At 44.0% G+C, this 17,120-nt stretch overlaps 1 protein-coding gene across 2 annotated transcripts in view; it reads left to right on the top strand.

Moving 5' to 3' along the window:
• LOC136678746 (transmembrane protein 132C-like) overlaps positions 1–17,120 on the top strand; it is a 282,915-nt gene that overhangs the window by 193,364 nt on the left and 72,431 nt on the right. Inside the window, exon 1 of one of the 2 annotated variants that reach the window (XM_066656874.1) lies at positions 14,277–14,383. The exons of the other annotated variant lie outside the window; for it this stretch is intronic. Within the exon in view, the coding sequence (XP_066512971.1) occupies positions 14,345–14,383 (39 nt within the window). The 5' untranslated portion in view covers positions 14,277–14,344. Of the gene's footprint in view, positions 1–14,276; positions 14,384–17,120 lie in introns of those variants that run through there. 2 annotated transcript variants of the gene reach the window in all.

Here is a 17,120-nt window from a genome sequence, read left to right as displayed (position 1 = left end):
TTATAACTGCCTTCTGGAATACAAGAGTTGGAGTGTGTGGTGGAAAGAGAAAGAGAAAGAGAAGAGCCAACGAGTGGTTTTTTGACCTCTCATGCCCTTTTTTGGCTAATTTATATCCATGGATATTGTTTAAGAGTCGGAATAACCTTGGAATGGATGTCTCTCTTTGTAGCAATGTGCCTTAGAGAGAAGTAAACAGTTACAAATGTTAAGGATATTTTTCTCTAGTTTTCTCCAGTGGAAGTGGATTTAAAGACAGAGTGGTGACAGCGTTCAGCTAAGGCTTCACACTCACACTGGAAACGTACGGTTTCCACAGTCTCCACAAAATGAACGGATGACTTTGTAATGTCCCCACAATTCACATGTACTGGATTGTGTTTGTATGTGTGTGAGTGCAGTAAAAACACACTGATCTTTCTCGGGTCAAAAACAACAGAAAAAACAACAGAAACAAACACAACTTCGGTCTGTAGTTGGCTGAAAGGTCAGATCACAGTGACCTGAAGGGTCATAGATCATCAACCACACACACACACACATGGGAGTTTCCAGAGGCAGGGCCTGTTAGACAGTGTCCAATTAAGGCTTTAATGAAGATATTTGCTAACTATACTAAGACGATGAAAAAAAAAAAAAAACAACTGGAGCCTCTGTGTCACACCTTTACCTCCTCATTTCCATCTTTAACCCCCACACTCTCTCTCTCTCCGAGTCTCTCTCTGTCTCTTTCTCTCACACTCTCTCTCTGTCTCTCTCTCTCTTTCTCTCACACTCTCTCTCTCTCTCTCTCTCTCTCTCTCTCTCTCTCTCTCTCCGAGTCTCTCTCTCCCTCTCTGTCTCTCTCTCTCTCTCTCTCTCTCTCTCTCTCTCCGAGTCTCTCTCTCCGAGTCTCTCCCTCTCTCTCTCTCTCTCTCTCTCTCTCTCTGTCTCTCTCTCTCTTTCTCTCTCTCTCTTTCTCTCACACTCTCTCTCTCTCTCTCTCTCTCTCTCTCTCTCTCTCTCTCTCTCCGAGTCTCTCTCTCTCTCTATCTCTCTCTCTCTCTCTCTCTCTCTCTCTCTCTCTCTCTCTCTCTCTCTCTCTTTCTCTCCGGAGTTCTTCAAAGGAAGACTGACTGCACGGCAATTTGGTGCTGAAATGGAATTGTGTGTGTGTGTGTGTGTCTGAAAGTGTTGTGTATGTGAAGTTTTATAGAAACACACTTTAACCCATCCCCCGAGACACACCCCACCTCCTGCCATTATCCTGTGTCTGGAGAGCGGATCCCGTCCGGATTTTTCTCGACTGCAGGCTGTGCTCCTCAGCGTCTGGGTTTGGGGCAGAGACAGAGACAGTGTTTAGTGGAACTCCAGAACCCCGTTCCACAATGAGGTATCATTCAGTCCATCCTTTCGTGTCTTACACTGGACTCTGATCTGCTCCTCTGACCGTACACAGACGAGGGGGGTGTCCCTCCGCAGCCGACCAATCAGAGCCAATGAGAGCCAATCAGAGTCTGTGTTGCCCACTGTTAGCGACTGAAGTGTCTGGTTCGACAGAGGGCTTTAAAATGTCAGATCAGATTATCTTTAACCAATCAGTTATCGGCACGGCTTCTAGCTCCGCCCACCGGGTCCGGATGAGCACGCTGGGTTCCCCAGCACCGAGGAGGTCCAGATTCAGCTCGGGTCTCCTCTGTGGTTCTCTGTCAGTAGCAGCACTGAGAACTCTCCTCATTCTGTGCTGTCTTCTTTTTTTCTTTCTTTCTTTCTTTCTTTCTTTCTTTCTTTCTTTCTTTCTTTCACCACCCCCTTCATTCTCTTTCTCTCATTTTCATCTCTCTCTCTCTCTCTCACACACACACTCTTTCTCTCTGTTTCTTTTATTTGTCTTCCTTCTGTTTTAATTCTTCTTCACCTGGTTTCACCCCTTCCACTGCATTAAAAGCATTTAAATTATTGTCTCTATCGTTCTGAGTGTATGCCTTATGTGTTTGTGTGTGTGTGTGTGTGTGTGTGTGTGTGTGTGTGTGTGTGAAGGTCTTTCCCGTGCAGTTTTTAATGGATTTGCGGTAAATCAGTGCTAAAGTGCCTTCGTTAATTCACCCCTAACCGATGGAGAGGCGAGCAACAGGGAAAAAGAGGAGGATGAAAGAGTAAACGGTGCAGAACGGCTTCAGATCATCACGAACTGAAAGAAGAGGAGTTATTAATCTCTGGGGGTATTTAATGGGGGAGATTAATTATGTTTTATCCCAGTGGTACAGCGATGAGCGCGTGATCAGAGCCGCTGCGCTTCTGTAACCCGCCTGCTGGGGGCGCTGTGAGGAGAGGGATAGTTATTTACTCCTGGAAATAAACACCACAGGATGTTTACAGTGCCTCTGGAAGCATGTGCTGTGTGATTTAGTTGTAATAATATTAATACAAACAATACAAATGTAATACAATATAAAACTTGTACAATTATCATTAAATCAAGAATAATTTACCCATGATCCTCTGAGAGCTTGTTCTTGAGGCCGGTGAAGAGTCTTGAGCCGCTCTAATGTTGACCCAAGGCTCGATGAAATTGGGCGGCTGAGCTTCTGATGTGCTTACACGAGATCGTTTAGTATACCTGCTAATAAGTGCTAATTCCTAGCATGTGGGGAGCATGTCGGTGCTAAGGTTAATTAGCTCCACACGCTTAGCGTGGGTTCCTCATCTTTATTTGACTCTGAGTCTGACCCCGGAGCCGTGGAGGTGGGGATTATAGCCTTGTGGAGGGTTATTAGCCTGGTTTTGACGCGCGACTCTTGCTAGAGAGACTTTATAAAGGAGGAGGAGACGTGTCCCTTGATGGTAAACGAATGGAGAAATGCCCATGTCTCTAAATAAGGGCTGTGTCCCAATTGCACACTTGATATTAATTCTAACTAGGCAAGACCAGATTAGTTTATTTATAGATCACCTTTAACATGCAAGAGCAATTCAGAGTGATTTACAGAGTCAAAAGAAACAGTAAAAACATAAAAGGCATTTAAAACAATTGAAATAGTGCAATAAAAAAAGTGTGTCTGTGTTGCCCTTTGAAGGACTGGCGCCCCCTCCAGGGTGTATTCCTGCCTTGCGCCCAATAATTCCAAGTAGGCTCTGGACCCACGGCGACCCTGAACTGGATAAGGGTTACAGATAATGAATGAATGGGTGTTTGAGTGTGTAGTGTGTCACAAGTGTCAAAGCTGAGTTCACTAAACATTCCCCAGTGCACACTTAGACCCAGTCGATGCTTGAATACGGTAACGATGGACACAAATGTCCCACAATCCAATGGGAATTTAAAAAGGAGGAGCTCCTCACACCTGGAAAGTGTTGCCTTTGTTCCAAATAGTGCCCTACTCCCTACATCACACATCACAGAATATAAAACAAATCTGCACTCAGACAGCGGACTAAAACGAGAGGGACGTGAAGCGTGTATCGAAAATAAATAGTTTTATAATCTGACACACAGTGCACTATTTTACTGCAGAATCCGTTATTTATGACCTACACTGTGCACCACTTTCACCCTTTCAACAAAATGGTGGAAAGTTTCCCAGCAGCAGTTCATCACGTCCTTCATAAGAAACGGTGTCGTGGGTTAATATTTTGTAGCCTGCTGAACTCACACTTTTAAGATGAGTACAGAGTGTGTTCTCTGTAGAATTAGTGTGCAGTTCACAAGCCTCTGTCACTGTGGTGGTGATTTATATTTTTTGTGTGTGTCACTTGAGCTAAAGATTAAAAACGCCGCCGTAGCGTTTAGTTTTGAGCCTTGACTCATTCAGAGAAAAAGTTTGTGTTTTGTATGTGAATGTGCACCTGTTTTCTGTTTGTATCCTGTTGTTTTTAAAGTTTTTTTTGTGCATGTGTTTTTCCGTGTACACCATGTGTTGGCTCTGTGTTTTCTGTGTGTTTTCTCGTGGTTTGAAAGCAAACTGCTCTGTAATTGGACCCCGTTGAGTTCTGTGTCCTGTGTTTTCCCGCAGCTGAGAGCTGTAAAGAATTAATCTTTAGTAAAGTGTCCTCCTCTGTGGGTTTTACGGCTGTTCACCTCATCATAAAGGAGGAGACAGGTGACTTGATAAATGAAGGGGGAAGCTCGTAGCGCGTGGCATGGCCATGGTTTACAGGGAAAGGCTTGCCTTTGGAGGAAAAAGAAAACAAGAAGTGGGGCTGAGAGGAGCATGTTTAATAATCTCTCTTGTGATTGTTTGGGCAGTGAACGCAGGTCCAGACGCGGTGTTAAATCTGAGGGTTGACTGACATTTAACACATGATCTCGGTTCCCAGTGACAAGAGCCTGGTGTCGTACCGAGGAGCACCCAGACTTCTGTGATATAAAGACGCTGGTGTTGTGGGCTGTGGAAGCACAGTGTGGTGGTACACCAGCAGGCCGTGTTTGCTCGGTGCTGTCTGTGTGTTGTGAAAGCTGATTATTGTGTAATTGGACCCTGCTCAGTTCAGTAACCCGTGTTTCCCCGCAGCCGAGGTGTAAAAAAATCACGGGGAAAAGAAAACAGCGTCGTCCTCAGCGGGTTTCCTGGCTGTTCACCTCTTCATTCTTCGGTTCTGAGTACAGTGATGCATTATTCAAAAGGCAGGCCTTCACACTCTTTATTTAAATGGCATATTTCATATTGAAGGGTCATTAATTTCTCCTATTTATGACAGCACCGCTGCTATGATTTTTTTCATTTAATTTTTTATACAAATGTCAGCTTATTAATTTAACTTGTCAGTCCCATTGAGAGGTGAAGTAATTGCCTTCCATTTGAATAAAAAAAAAAAAAAAACAGACCTTTTTAAAACATTTTAACAATGGCTTTAACAATGATTTTGTAACTAATCCATCAATTATCTCGACCCCGAGGCCTTTCCTTTTTTTTCAGCAATTCAATTACCCCCAAAATCCCCCCACAGAATCTCACCAAATCGACTGGCCGGGAGCTGGACTAATTCCATTAGCATTTGATTGTGTTAAAGGGCCTGGTATCGCAGTATTGACGCAGTGTCCTGAAACGCTGCTGTTATGTAACGGAGCTGATGTTTTTGTCCAGAATCGTTATTATTCCTCACCCACAGGGAGCTGAGGTTAAGTGCCTTTGCTCCAAAAAACAAGCTGTAATCAGCTGAGATCAAACTCACAATGAATTGGTTCAAAGCCTAGTTGGGTGGCCACTGGGAGACCTACACATGTCCAGGGGTAATAGGCTCTGAGTCAGAGTCGAAGAATAAGTCACTGGGATGCAATTCCGAGTTGAGCCACAAACAACATGAATTCAAGACCAAGTCATGAGTCATGGGGATGTGAGATTAAATCGAGTCTGGGGTCTCAGTCATGTTCACGGTTACCCTTTCAGTCTGTGTGCTATAACTGATTATTAATGATTAGTGAACTCTTCTTCTAAAGTGGTACCAGCTCTTATTTCTCTGATAAATAACATAAAACGTGTGCACAGTGCTGTATACATCCAGCTGAGTGTAGGGAAGTGTGTTTGAGTCAATGCTCCAGTACAAGACAGGAATCTGAGCCACGTCAGAGTCACATCATGAGTCACATGACGATCCTGATGCCAGTCACTGGAGCGCGAGTCAGATCCCAGTCCCATGTCAGTGGAGTAAGAGTCTGGGTCGAGCGGCATGTGACTGGGATGTGAATTCACCTTGATTCATGGATCAGATACAAATCAAACTCAAGTCGTCGGAATTCAAGTGTCGAATCACTAGAACGAGTCAGAGTCGAGTCATAATGGATGAGTCATTTTTTTGTCAGTCCATTAGTTAATCCCTGACCAGAAAATGACTTTAAGTTTTGCATGGTGTTATATTTTCCCAGCTTTCCCGTCCTGTAGATTTTTCCCACATTTTTCAGTCTTCTGAAACTTCGGAATGATTTTTTTGCAGCTTTTCCAGATGTTTCAGGTTTCCCCAGCTATTTCTGCCTCATATAGTGTTTTTCCACCACATGGAACCTACTCGACTCGACTCTTTTGCTTTTCCACTTGCCAAATCTGGTCCCGGTCCTGGAACCGGGTACTTTCCCAGTCCCTGTTTGCGCCGGGTTCCATTCCCCCGAGGGGTTTTTGAAGAGGTTCAAGCACTCCTTGGGTCGGTGGCTGAGGAAAATTTCTAGCGAAACCCGACCATGTGACACCAATCTGTGAGAATTGGGGTGGAGCCGTGTTCAGTCCAAAAAACAACAACAACAAACAACATGTGAATACACAATGAGTAAACAGCGCTTGATGTTACCACTTCATCACCACTTGTTACCACTTGTTGTGGATTCCAAAGTCTGCAATTCCTGTTAGAGACGGGGAATTCGCAGGGAGCTGATCTAGTTGAAAATCAGCAAGCTTTAAGTGAGCCGAGCCGTGTGGAGCCGTGCCGAGCTGTGCCGAGCCGCGTGGAGCCGTGTGGAGCCGGACCCATGCACTGAAAAAGCACCAATAGTTTGTATCAATTCCTGACTTTTCCTGTCTTCTAGTCTACGTTTTTTTCCAGGCATTCTCATCTTCAGTCTTCTCTTAATTCCTCAAACTTCAAGATGACTTCATCAAGCTTTTATACCTGGCATTATTTTATTGATATTATATTTTTTACCTTGTCCTTCCATTAGTCTGCAGTTTCTTTCCCTACATTTTCTTTTCTGCAGCAAACACCCCGTCCCTCCCCCACCTTCTGGACTTAAACCATTTTCTAGTCCATATTTTTTTCATTCACTCTTAAAAATAAAGGTGCTACAAAAGGTTCTATGAGTGAAGCTGAGGAAGAACCACTTCTTCACTACGTTTAAATGGGTAAAGAACCTCAGGATGGAGTGAGGTGTTTTTAAATGTTTCAAAGGTTCTTCACACATCTCTTTAAAAACATGGTTCTTCTATGGCGTCGCTCAAAGAACCCATTGTAGCACCTTTATTTTTAAGTGTTTCCACCTCTCCCGGATTTTCCCAACTATTCCAGCCTCCCAGACTTTTCCTGCCTTTCAGCCTGAACTTTTCCAGCCCCTGTCTGTTGTACATTCCCAGCTTTTAAAGCCGTTTGGTGTATGATCCAGTAAAGGTAAATATTTTGATAAATCTGATCATTTCTTGGAAGCACAAATCTCCTGGAATCTGGAATTCCAGTTTGACAGGAAATGATGGTGTGTGATTTGACACACGGGTCTGAGGAGTATGGAGGGAGTCTGAGCTGATGTTTACGAGAGGAAGTGAACCCGAGTGGATTTGTGGACCATCGCAGGGTCCGATGCGTTATTGATCGGATGTTTGCCGGCTCCCGGGAGGCGGATTAATTCCGTGTTTTGGTCGTGTTTCGGCTCCGTCAGGGCTTTGCTTCACTTCCCTTCACACCCGCTGATTTATCGCCTGCTTTGTGTTTGTTTTCCGAGGCGTGGCGGCGTATCCACTGCGGCCGCAAGTTCCTTTGCTTTTAATTACGATCATCTTTTATTTATCAGCAGTTTAACATTCTCCACTATGGAATCCCAGGCTGATTTCCACTGGAACAGTTTCATTTGAAAAGTAAAACACCCCTGGCTGAATTTCAGAGTGAATTAATAACATTAATTTATTAACATTAATTACCATTAAATATACCACTCTGTTTCTACACGCACTGTCCACTCTCTCAGCTCCACTGACCACACAGCTCTACATTTACAGACTGTAGTCCTCCTGTTGCTCTGCATACTTAATCATCCCCCTTCCCCCTTGTTCCTCAGTGCTCAGGACCCCCACAGAGCAGGTGTGATGTGGTGGTGGATCATTCTCAGCGCTGCAGTGACACTGACGTGGTGGTGGTGTGTTAGTGTGTGTTGTGCTGGTGTAGAGTGGATCAGACACAGCAGTGCTGCTGGAGTTTTTAAACCCTGTGTCCACTCTCTGTCCACTCTGTGAGATGCTCCTCCCTTGTAGGTCCACCTTGTAGATGTAAAGTCGCTCACAGTGTGTGTCGCTCGTCCTCTAGTCCTTCATCAGTGAAACAGGACGCTGTCGGCTGGATGTTTTTGGTCGGTGGACTGTTCTCAGTCCAGACACTGAGGGGTTTAAAAACTCCAGCAGCACTGCTGTGTCTGATCCACTCTACACCAGCACAACAAACACTAACACACCACCACCACGTCAGTGTCACTGCAGCGCTGAGAATGATCCACCACCACATCACACCTGCTCTGTGGGGGTCCTGAGCGCTGAGGAACAGGGGGGAAGGGGGATAACAAAGTATGCAGAGCAACAGGTGGACCACAGTCTGTAATTGTAGGGCTGCAGAGTGTATACACACATATTTATGTGTGTGTGTGTAAGTAAATGTATGAATCTCATAAACCTGGTATTTCGCCCACCTCAGCAAGATTACAGGGGACATCGTCATGGCGACGGGGCTCGTAATCCCGCAGCTAATTCACTCCCAAACAAAAGCAATGAAAACACACTCTTCTTTACATCCAGAACTAATCACTGTAATGTAACCCAGCGTCCGCGAGGAGGGGGTTCTGCAGACAGCCGGACCCTTATTTACGGGGGATAAACTCTGCGGCTGTTTATGGTCTGGCTTTCTTTCCTTCTCCGAGCTCATCTGATTCCTCTCTTCCACCCCACGCTTTATTTAATGTGGAAACACAGGCCGTAAATAAAGACTGAGGTAGTGAATGATTTCGGACACTACCTCATGCAGGGTTTTACTACAATGCAGTGGATTATGGGTAATTTTTGTGGGGCATTTTGTGATTGTTGTCCACTGTGTTTTCTGAACCCAATAACAATGCAGTGTGACTACAGCTCAGTGTGGAACACAGCGCTAGGCTGCGATTTTCTGCCGCTTGCGTTTTTACGATCAAACTTGAGCCAATCAGATGAGTGTCATTAACCAGACCATGTTTATTAATTAGTATTAAAGCCCCACCCTTCACACACACACACACACACACACTTGTAATCATACAACCACACAATCACACACACAGATTTTTGTGACTAATTGTGAATAATCAAATCAAATGATTGATTACTGTGCTTCATTGTGTTGATTATAGGGTGATTATCACTGATTAATTATTAATAATTATTAACAGATTTGTGGATTTGAAAAAAAAATCACAAAAAACACTTTCAAATCCATTCAGGCTCCGGGGCGTCATGTGTGTGTGTGTGTGTGTGTGTGTGTGGGGTGGGGGTGTTATTTTATGGCTGGTGTTTCTTTCTTTCTCCGATCTCATCTGATCCCCCTCTCCCATCCAGGCCTTTATTTAAGGTGGAAACACAGGCCATAAATCACTGTGTTGTAGTGGAGTGGCTGGCTGATGTATCTGGGCCTCTATAGGAGCAGAGAGAGAGTATCTGTCTCTCTCTCTGTGTGTGTGTGTGTGTGTGTGTGTGTGTGTGAGAGAGAGAGAGAGAGAGAGAGAGAGAGAGAGAGAGAGAGAGCATAATTGGATAACAGGCGGAGTGAAGAAGAAAGAAAGAAAGAGAGAAAGAGTGGAGAAGAAAGAAAGGAGGAAGGGAAGAAGGGACCAGTGACTGTGACAGGCCCTCAGAGACAGCGCCACCTTAAATTAGCATAAGCCGCGGCGCGCTAATGTGACGTGTGATTGGCCGGGAACATCGCGCCATCGAAGAATCATGCAAATACAAAGAGTATTCACTCGGGATGAAAAATGTGCCTGACTTTCTAGATCGTGTGTGTGTGTGTGTGAGAGAGAGAGAGAGAGAGAGAGGGAGAGGGAAAGAGCGAGATATGTTGGTGTTTTTTTTCTCTTGAATGTTATTTTGTGTGTATCTGTGTGTGTGTGTGTGTGTGTTGATGTGCAGGTCTTTTTGTGTGTGTGATAAACTGTGTGTCTGTATCTGATTGTGTTTGATTGAATGTGTGTGTCTGTCCTGTCTTGTTCATGTGACTGTGTGTATTTATCTACATATTGTTGCTGTCCAATTATAGGCATTCATTCATTATCCAGTTTAGGGTCGAGATGGGTCCAGAGCCTACACGGAATCACTGGGCGCAAGGCAGGAACACATCCTGGAGGGGGCGTCAGTCCTTCACAGGGCGACACGCACTCACACATTCACTCACACACTCACACCTACGGACACTTTTGAGTCTCCAATCCACCTACCAACGTGTGTTTTTGGAGCGGGAGGAAACCAGATCACCTGAAGGAAACCCATGCAGACACAGAGAGAACACACCACACTTCTCACAGACAGTCACCTGGAGGAAACCCACACAGACACAGAGAGAACACACCACACTCCTCACAGACAGTCACCCGGACTAAACCCACGCAGACACAGAGAGAACACACCACACTCCTCACAGACAGTCACCCGGACTAAACCCACGCAGACACAGGGAACACACCAACTCCTCACAGACAGTCACCTGGAGGAAACCCACACAGACACAGGGAGAACACACCACACTCCTCACAGACAGTCACCCGGAGGAAACCCACGCAGACACAGGGAGAACACACCTAATTGGCAACGGTAGCACACACCTTTTATGCCAGTTATCGTCATACACTCACTGTTTGTAAAGTTATCTGTAAGCATTCTGAGATGGACTCAGACTGTGTGGATTCTGACCCAGTTGTGGACATAGTCCTGACTCCGCGGTGGCTTCTGATGCTGCTGTTAGCTTCGCAAACACACCGAGACATAGAGTAAATCGTCTCAATCTGACTCCTCGCCAAACTCTTGCTTTGAATGAGCTCAGAAGCTGTTTATAGTGTTTTTTTTGTGGCTCTGTGAGCTGAGAGGGGAAGTTGGCAGTGGCCAAGCACCGGAGCGTGCTGAGGGTGGCCTGCTCAAAAACAGAACTGCACACAGAAAAAACAAGGCAAAAAAATCAACACCAACAGGCGAAGAATCCCAGGCCTGAAAGCTTTGGCAGCGAGAAATAAAACACTCTGGTTTCTCTTCAAGTCTCAAACCCACTCACTCTCTCTCTCTCTCTCTCTCTCTCTCTCTCTCTCTCTCTCTCTCTCTCTTCCCTAACCGTTTTACTCTCCCCCAACTCGCTACGGAAAGCCGGCGGTACGAGTGACATAATAATAAGCGGTGGCTCATGCCAAAGTTACGCAATTCTGAGGAGGAGAATTAAAAACAACAACAAAAAATCTTGGGTGGTTCAGTCTTCTCCCTCTCTGTCATACAGCACTATCTCTTTGTGTTAATCTAATTACTGAATTGGTCTCGCGTAGGCCACAGAGACGCTTCTGATCCTAATGACACTGTTGAATCTGCGTGGCCCCGACGCTGAAGGAGCGCTGCCTTTTTCCCTGTGTTTCTCACATTTTTCAGAAATGTTCATGGCCTCAGCAAAGAAAACACTTCTAACACATGTCATTGTGAACTTTCTTTAAAAAAAAGATCGAAAACCATGGAAACGTGTTTTTCCTGAAGAAGATGCAGCTGAAGTGATGCTAAGGAGTTGGTGGAAATTCCAGGCAGATGCTAAACTCAATGATTTTGCTAAATGCTTGCTATGATGCTATTTCATTTCTGGTAGTTACTATGGTGTTAGATGCTATGGCAGTTGCTGTGGTATTTCTACTGGTTGCTATGCTGTTGCTAGATAACATTTGCTATAGTATTTCAGGTGATTGCTATGACAGTTGCTATGGTATTTCAGGTGGTTGCTATGACACTTGCTTATTTATTTCTGGTAGGCGCTATGGAGTTGCTAGATAGTTGTTATGGCAGTCGCTGTGGTATTTCAGGTGGTTGCTATGACAGTTGCTATGGTATTTCAGGTGGTTGCTATGACACTTGCTTATTTATTTCTGGTAGGCGCTATGGAGCTGCTAGATAGTTGTTATGGCAGTCGCTGTGGTATTTTAGTGGTTGCTATGCTGTTGTGAGGTGCTTGCTATGATAGATGCTATTGTATTTCTGGAATGAATGAATTGCACGGTAAAAATACTACATACTGTTGCTTTAAATAGCAGAACTCACTTGTTGTACAGGGTGTCCACAAATGTGTGGACAAGTAGTGTGTTTGTGTTTATATGTCTAGTTTTAGTCACACGTTAAGCCTTGATTAGTCTCGGCGTAAACAAAACAAAACCCGCTCTTGTGTCTCCAGCCCTCACACTGCACACGTCTGGGCTTTGTTTAAAGATCTTCTGCTGTAGCCCATATTTGACGAAGCATATTAATAATGGAACGGGACAAGCATGAAATACTGGGCTGGAATGAAAGGAGGAGGGTTTCTCTTTCTTTCTTTTCTCTTTCGCTCCTCGTGCCAGAGGAGTGTGACATTTATTAGCAGAATGGTTTAAAGAGATTAGCCATATGACGTCATGGATATTAATTTGGCTTCATTCATGTCGAGTGGGAGAGTGAGAGCGAGGGGGGGTGGGGGCTGCAGCTGTGCCTCTTGACACTGAAGAGTGTGTTTGTGTGCACTTTTTTATTTCTGTATTTGTGTGTGTGTGTGTGTGTGTGTGTGTGTGTGTGTGTGTGTTTGCATGTATGAATGCATGTCTGTGTTTGTATGTGAGTGTTGGGGCATATTTGTGTGTTTGCCTCTGTCTTTCTCTCTCTCTCTCTCTCTCTCTCTCTCTCTCTCTCTCTCTCTCTCTCTCTCTCTCTCTCTCTCTCTCTCTCTCTCTGTGTGTGTTTGTGTGTATGTGTTCTAGGGACCAGAATCTGTTCACATTGTGCGGGCTTGTCATCCTTTGTGTATAAATGTCTCTGTAATGTAAAACATTACATTTCTATATGAAATAAAGCTTGAAGTTCAGGGCTAGGGTCAGGGTAAGGGTCACGGTGAGTGTTAGGCGATAATCAAGGTTAAAATAAGTTTAGGTTTAGGTTATTAAAATAAGGTTAAAATAAGGACCAAAATAAGTTTACACACTCACACTATGGAGGCGTTTCTTCCTTGTGGGAACAACCAGCTGGTCCCCACAATTTCCTGAATGGAAGCCCATGTAAAGTCCCCACAATTCACAGATGCAAGCTTGTGCATATGTGTGTGTGTGTGTGTGTGTGTGCAGAAATCCTCAGAATTAGGAGCTGTTCCATGTGTGTTTCGTTTATGAAGCTGATGTCACCAACACAAATCTGCTCCATGTTTTCATTTCTCTTTTTTAAAGCATTTTATATCGGTTTACTTTGGTTTTTCCGGTTTGCTGTGAGTGTGTGTGTGTGTGTGTGTGTGTGTGTGTGTGTGTGTGTGTGTGTGTGTGTTTGCATGTATGAATGCATGTCTGTGTTTGTATGTGAGTGTTGGGGCATATTTGTGTGTTTGCCTCTCTCTTTCTCTCTCTCTCTCTCTCTCTCTCTCTCTCTCTCTCTCTCTCTCTCTCTCTCTCTCTCTCTCTCTCTCTCTGTGTGTGTTTGTGTGTATGTGTTCTAGGGACCAGAATCTGTTCACATTGTGCGGGCTTGTCATCCTTTGTGTATAAATGTCTCTGTAATGTAAAACATTACATTTCTATATGAAATAAAGCTTGAAGTTCAGGGCTAGGGTCAGGGTAAGGGTCACGGTGAGTGTTAGGCGATAATCAAGGTTAAAATAAGTTTAGGTTTAGGTTATTAAAATAAGGTTAAAATAAGGACCAAAATAAGTTTACACACTCACACTATGGAGGCGTTTCTTCCTTGTGGGAACAACCAGCTGGTCCCCACAATTTCCTGAATGGAAGCCCATGTAAAGTCCCCACAATTCACAGATGCAAGCTTGTGCATATGTGTGTGTGTGTGTGTGTGTGTGCAGAAATCCTCAGAATTAGGAGCTGTTCCATGTGTGTTTCGTTTATGAAGCTGATGTCACCAACACAAATCTGCTCCATGTTTTCATTTCTCTTTTTTAAAGCATTTTATATCGGTTTACTTTGGTTTTTCCGGTTTGCTGTGAGTGTGTGTGTGTGTGTGTGTGTGTGTGTGTGTGTGTGTGTGTGTGTGGATCTGTACAGCAGGAGAAGAGGTACACACTGCATTATGTAATCATGTTATGGTGTAAAACTCTGTTTTATTCCCCTCAGAGCTGTGCTCATTTTCCTGCAGCTCCTGGAAAATCCTGTAGTGAATACTGTATTTTGTGTAGCGTGTCATAAACGTGTCCTGTGGTGTGCAGTGTATTCATGTAGCTCAAATATATATATATATATATATATATATATATATATATATATATATATATATATATATATATATACATTGTAAAAAAAAACAGTGAACGTTCATTGAACCTGTCTATGCTTCATGGAGATTGTTCAGCACATGGGGGCATCCATGTGTAAATGAGTTTGTTATACAGTCTCTCATCCAGGCCAATAGGTGTCAGTGTAACATCTGAGTCACATCGTGAAGAGGAATCCCTCAGGAAAATGGTTGCTTGCTTCTTTAAAGTTGTGCTGCAGAGTAAGGTATGTTTATTATGTGGTATGAAAGAATGAAATTAAAATACAGGACACAATACAAAAGAAACCAAAACTGAGTAAAAAAAACAAAAAAACAACACAACAACAAACACATAAAATCCATTATGGTGCCTGAGCGTCTTACAACAATTATCCATTCCACCTTAAATTTTGCAGCAGTTAAGTTCTGGAGCCTATCCGATTCTTGAAAGAAATCTGTGTTCCACCTTAAATGGTGCAGCAGTTCCAATCTGGAGCTTAATCTTATTAATAGAATGGGCCATTCCACCTTAAATGATGTGGCAGGTGAAGTCTGAGGTTAAGCTAACTATAAAAAGATTTTACGTTCCCTTAAATGGTGCAGTATTTAAATTCTGATGCTTAACTGACTTAATACAACAGTCTGTTCCACATTAAACGGTCCAATACCCTTTCTACCAGAACTGTCCACTCCACCTTAAATAGTGAAACTACATTCTGAAGCCTAAACTTATGGATAAAATCATACCACCTTAAGTAATGCAGCAGTTTCATTCTGGTACCTGAGCTTTTTTGTAGAGCAGTGCAATCCACTTTAAATGAGGTACTGATTAAATTTTGCCACAGCTTCTCTTTTGCTGAATTCTGTGTTCAGAAGAGAATGTGGTGTTTTAAAGGTGGTATGGAGCAGGATGTGGAGTATTTTAAAGGTGGTATGGAGCTGGATGTGGAGTGTTTTAAAGGTGGTATGGAGTAGGATGTGGAGTGTTTAAGGTGGTATGGAGCAGGATGTGGACTGTTTAAGGTGGTGTGGAGTGTTTTAAAGGTGGTATGGAGCAGGATGTGGTGTTTAAAGGTGGTGCGGAGCAGGATGTGAGGTGTTATAAAGGTGGTATGGAGCAGGATGTGGAGTGTTTAAGGTGGTATGGAGCAGGATGTGGTGTATAAAGGTAGTATGGAGCAGGATGTGGAGTGTTTAAGATGGTATGAAGCAGGATGTGGTGTTTAAAGGTGGTATGGAGCAGGATGTGGTGTTTAAAGGTGGTATGGAGCTGGATGTGGAGTGTTTAAAAGGTGGTACGGAGCAGGATGTGGTGTTTAAAGGTGGTTTGAAGCAGGATGTAGTGTTTAAAGGTGGTATGGAGCAGGTTGAGGAGTGTTTAAGGTGGTACAAAGCAGGATGTAGTGTTTAAAGGTGGTATGGAGCAGGATGTGGTGTTTAAAGGTGGTATGGAGCTGGATGTGGAGTGTTTAAAAGGTGGTACGGAGCAGGATGTGGTGTTTAAAGGTGGTTTGAAGCAGGATGTGGTGTTTAAAGGTGGTATGGAGCAGGTTGAGGAGTGTTTAAGGTGGTACAAAGCAGGATGTAGTGTTTAAAGGTGGTATGGGGCAGGATGTGGAGTGTTTAAGGTGGTACAGAGCAGGATGTGATGTTTAAAGGTGGTATGGAGAAGGATATAATGTGTTTAAGGTGGTACGGAGCAGGATGAGGTGTTTAAAGGTGGTATGGAGCTGGATGTGGAGTGTTTTAAAGGTGTTACAGAGCAGGATGTGGTGTTTGAAGGTGGTATGGAGCAGGATGTGGAGTGTTTAAAGTGGTACGAAGCAGGATGTGGTGTTTAAAGGTGGTATGGAGAAGGATGTGGTGTTTAAAGGTGGTATGGAGAAGGATGTGGTGTTTAAAGGTGGTATGGAGCAGGATGTGGTGTTTAAAGGTGGTATGGAGCAGGTTGAGGAGTGTTTAAGGTGGTACAGGGCAGGATGTGGTGTTTAAAGGTGGTCTGGAGCAGGATGTGGTGTTTAAAGGTGGTATGGAGCTGGATGTGCAGTGTTTTAAAGGTGGTACAGAGCAGGATGTGGTGTTTAAAGGTGGTATGGAGAAGGATATGATGTGTTTAAGGTGGTACGGAGCAGGATGTGGTGTTTAAAGGTGGTATGGAGCAGGATGTGGAGTGTTTAAGGTGGTACAGAGCAGGATGTGGTGTTTAAAGGTGGTATGGAGCAGGATGTGGAGTGTTTAAGGTGGTACGGAGCAGGATGTGGTGTTTAAAGGCAGTATGCAGCAGGTTGTGGTGTTTAAGGTGCTACGGCGCAGGATGTGGTGTTTAAAGGTGGTATGGAGCAGGATGTGGAGTGTTTAAGGTGGTATGGAGCAGGATGTGGAGTGTTTAAGGTGGTATGGAGCAGGATGTGGAGTGTTTAAGGTGGTATGGAGCAGGATGTAGTGTTTAAGGTGGTACAGAGCAGGATGTGGTGTTTAAAGGTGGTATGGAGCAGGATGTGGAGTGTTTAAGGTGGTACGGAGCAGGATGTGGTGTTTAAAGGCAGTATGCAGCAGGTTGTGGTGTTTAAGGTGCTACGGCGCAGGATGTGGTGTTTAAAGGTGGTATGGAGCAGGATGTGGAGTGTTTAAGGTGGTATGGAGCAGGATGTGGAGTGTTTAAGGTGGTATGGAGCAGGATGTGGAGTGTTTAAGGTGGTATGGAGCAGGATGTGGTGTTTAAAGGTGGTATGGAGTAGGATGTGGTGTTTTATTTTCTGTCGTGTAAAAGTTTCAAACAGAAACCGTGAAATATTTTACTCCTTCTACAAGAGCATATTTTGCATTATTTAATTAAGATTATTTTCAGTCCAATTGTTTTTGCCTGAAAACAAAAGAAGCATGTGTCCTGTGGCTAAAACCTGTTCAAGCTGCAAACTATGGAGGTGTACGATGTGTTCATATAAACTTCTATAGAAGAAAGTGATGCTGTTTTTTTACGCT

The sequence above is a fragment of the Hoplias malabaricus genome, chromosome Y (assembly GCF_029633855.1).
Source record: "Hoplias malabaricus isolate fHopMal1 chromosome Y, fHopMal1.hap1, whole genome shotgun sequence".
Lineage (NCBI taxonomy): Eukaryota > Metazoa > Chordata > Actinopteri > Characiformes > Erythrinidae > Hoplias > Hoplias malabaricus.
This window is presented reverse-complemented; position numbering and strand designations above follow the sequence as displayed.